This window comes from Stegastes partitus, unplaced genomic scaffold (assembly GCF_000690725.1).
Source record: "Stegastes partitus isolate 25-593 unplaced genomic scaffold, Stegastes_partitus-1.0.2 Scaffold382, whole genome shotgun sequence".
NCBI lineage: Eukaryota > Metazoa > Chordata > Actinopteri > Pomacentridae > Stegastes > Stegastes partitus.
In genome coordinates this window covers 186755-189578 of record NW_007578113.1, presented here as the reverse complement: position 1 = coordinate 189578, position 2824 = coordinate 186755, and the positions used below count along the sequence as shown (strand labels likewise).

At 46.5% G+C, this 2824-nt stretch overlaps 1 protein-coding gene across 1 annotated transcript in view; it reads right to left on the bottom strand.

Moving 5' to 3' along the window:
* The window catches only part of LOC103359564 (connector enhancer of kinase suppressor of ras 2), a 70237-nt gene that overhangs the window by 37769 nt on the left and 29644 nt on the right, over window positions 1-2824 (bottom strand). Inside the window, exon 6 of the mRNA XM_008284961.1 lies at window positions 290-409. Within this exon, the coding sequence (XP_008283183.1) occupies window positions 290-409 (120 nt within the window). The remainder of the gene's footprint in view (window positions 1-289; window positions 410-2824) is intronic.

Sequence of the window (2824 nt, the reverse complement as noted above, 5' to 3'; positions counted from 1 at the left end):
TTTTCTTTGCCAGGTGGCGTACACGTGGAAGTTATCCATTCCTACAATTACATCAGCTAGTGAGATGTTAGACAGGACAGTCTTTATGTTGTGGAAATGTTTGCACTATGTTGTGACAAGAACAACAAGAATGCAAATTGTGCCAAGAACCCAGGTAAAGGGTGATAATTCTTTGACACCATCAGCGACCCCTTTCTGATCAAATACTAATTTAATCCATTGCTAAAGTAGAAATATTGATTTGCGGAGCTTCTGGTTTGTATGTTTGAATCCTCAGGTGTGTCCTTACCAGCCCTTCGCTGGGCATGATGCTGGTAAGATGGACCACCTCCAGATGGGCAGACTGAGAGACCAGAGAGTCCGACGACAGAGAGATGATGTGGTCGCATATCCCTGCTAAGGTCTTACACTGGAGTTGGAGGTAAAGAGAGCAGAGGGAAACGACGGGAAGAAAGAGAAAGCGGGAGAGAGAGAGGGAGACAAAAAGAGAAAGACAGAAAGTTATTGAGATTGGTTTTGGTCCGCGAGGGATGCTGTGACCTAGCTGGAGGAGGTGAAACAGACATCATTTCATCAGATTGTTCCACATCGCCACTTCCATCACTCCGGCACACAAACTGTTTCCTGTCACAGTCTTGTCCGCGGGCATGCCCACAAGACGCCGTCACAGACAGAACAACACATCACCGATACTAGCCGGCCCGAGGTGCCCAGATGACATTTTGTAACGTCTAAATTACAGAGCGCAGTTTTCATTTGTGGTTATCAGTGTGTTTTCCTCGTTGCTGCTGCTGCTGCTGCTGTTGTTGTTGTTGTTGAAGAAGATACAGGCTATTTCTGCCTTCACATCAGCTGTAATATTTTTTTTTTTTTACTCCGCACTTATATTCCTAATACACATTACTCCATTTGAGTGCATCCGAGCAAATACGGCAAATGAAAAGCATTCAACTTCACCTTGCCTTTTGTTCTAAATAAACCTTGACTGTTTTTCAGGCTATTTGTCTGCTCGGTCACGCATGCGAGTTAATTTATCATCAGCAGCATCTCTGCCTTCTAATCTTGGCTGACTGACTGCAGCGGCTGTACAGAAGACCGTTACCCCGGTTATCCCGCCTCATAGCGCTGCCGCTTAGCGCGCACATGCATGCGAACACACATGCAGGAATGCGGCGGGCGTACATGTAAGAAAATATGTTGGGAACACAAGCAGCAGATGAACCCTGCAGAAAGTAATCTCCTGATCTCAATCCTAATGAGCAATTACCAGATTATGGTTACGAACAGAGGAGATCTTTAATATGCACACACACACACACATGGTAGCTCAGAGGCCGTGATTCATTCAGTGTGAGAGGAAAAGGTGGAGAATCTTCAGCGAGCTGGTTATGTGATGCTCTCTCTCTCTCTCATTCTGTCTCACATAAATCCACACATGCTTCCATCCTTTTTCTGGGTCAGTTATTTGAACATTACACTGCCTGTTTAGTTTTCCTGTTTATACAGTAACATTATGTTCTTGTCAATGCGTTGCGTAACGGGATACCCGGAACTGTTTGTGTCATGAACAGACGCTTGAACTTATAGAAAGAAATAAAAGGGAGGAGGGAGGAAAAAAAAAAAAGGGGGGCAAGCAGTGTGTTTCTAATCCAGCCTATAGAGCCATAAATAGCATGTTGAAGTCCCCCAGCCGGCGACAATGCCGTGGCTCCTCTTTGATCATGGGACTAATAGTCTTGACCTGGGATTAACACTGGGGGCCGAGAGACAAAAAGGCCAGTCAGCAGCGTGGAGACTCTCATCTCCTCCGGCTCTGACACACTCCGGCCTTGATCTGACACGCCTCCGGAGCATCAGAGCGCAGATTATAGGGGAAGTTAACTTATGTGGCTGGCTGGCGTGAGATTTAAGAGCAGTCAAACAGAAAGCCAGACACAGTACACTGCCAAATGGATTAAACTCCGGCAAGAAACCCCCCCCCGACTCTCTCTCTTCTCACCACCACTAACGCCACAACACCTTCCTCGTTCCCCGTTCTGCACTTTCTTCGCCATCACACCTTCTGTATAGCGAAGGTTGCATAATGCATAGTCTGCACATGGTCACACACACACACACACACACACACACACAATGCAGCAAATATGAAACTGAGGGGAAAGGATAGACGAAGAGGGGAGGAGAGAGGAACAGAAAGGCAGGGAGGTTGGGAAGGGAGAGTCCGGGAGGAAAGGGGAGAAAACAAGGGAAAGGAGAAAACACACAACTAGGACAGTCTTATGTAATTCCTCTCATCCTTATGCATGCATGCACATAAAAACACTCACTCATACACACTTCACGCTCCATCAGACACACAGACTCACACATGCTCATATCTTATCTCTCTTATTCTCTCCCTCACACACACACACACACACACACACACACACACACTAGCACACACACACACTAACCCACACAGACACACACACACACACTACCCTGTCCATCTGATTGCTGCAGGCCGTAGTCTAGAGCAGAGCAGAGTAGCACTGAGTTTTGCATTATTGAGCAGGAGCTGAGAAACGTACAACTACCACTACAGTAAACAGTCTCTGAACCCCGTGCTGGATGTAACATCCTTGTATTTCTGTCTGGATCGAACTATATGCATACATTGCTTCAGTAGAACTGTCGCTACAATTATGTACAAAGACTGCTTTTGAAATTTTTGCAAAATTTAGAGCTAATTTTGGGCTGCAAGGTGGCGCAGTTGGTTAGCAGTGTTGCCTCGCAGCAAGAAGGTTGCCAGTTCGTGTCCCGGTGGGGGAACCATGGAGTT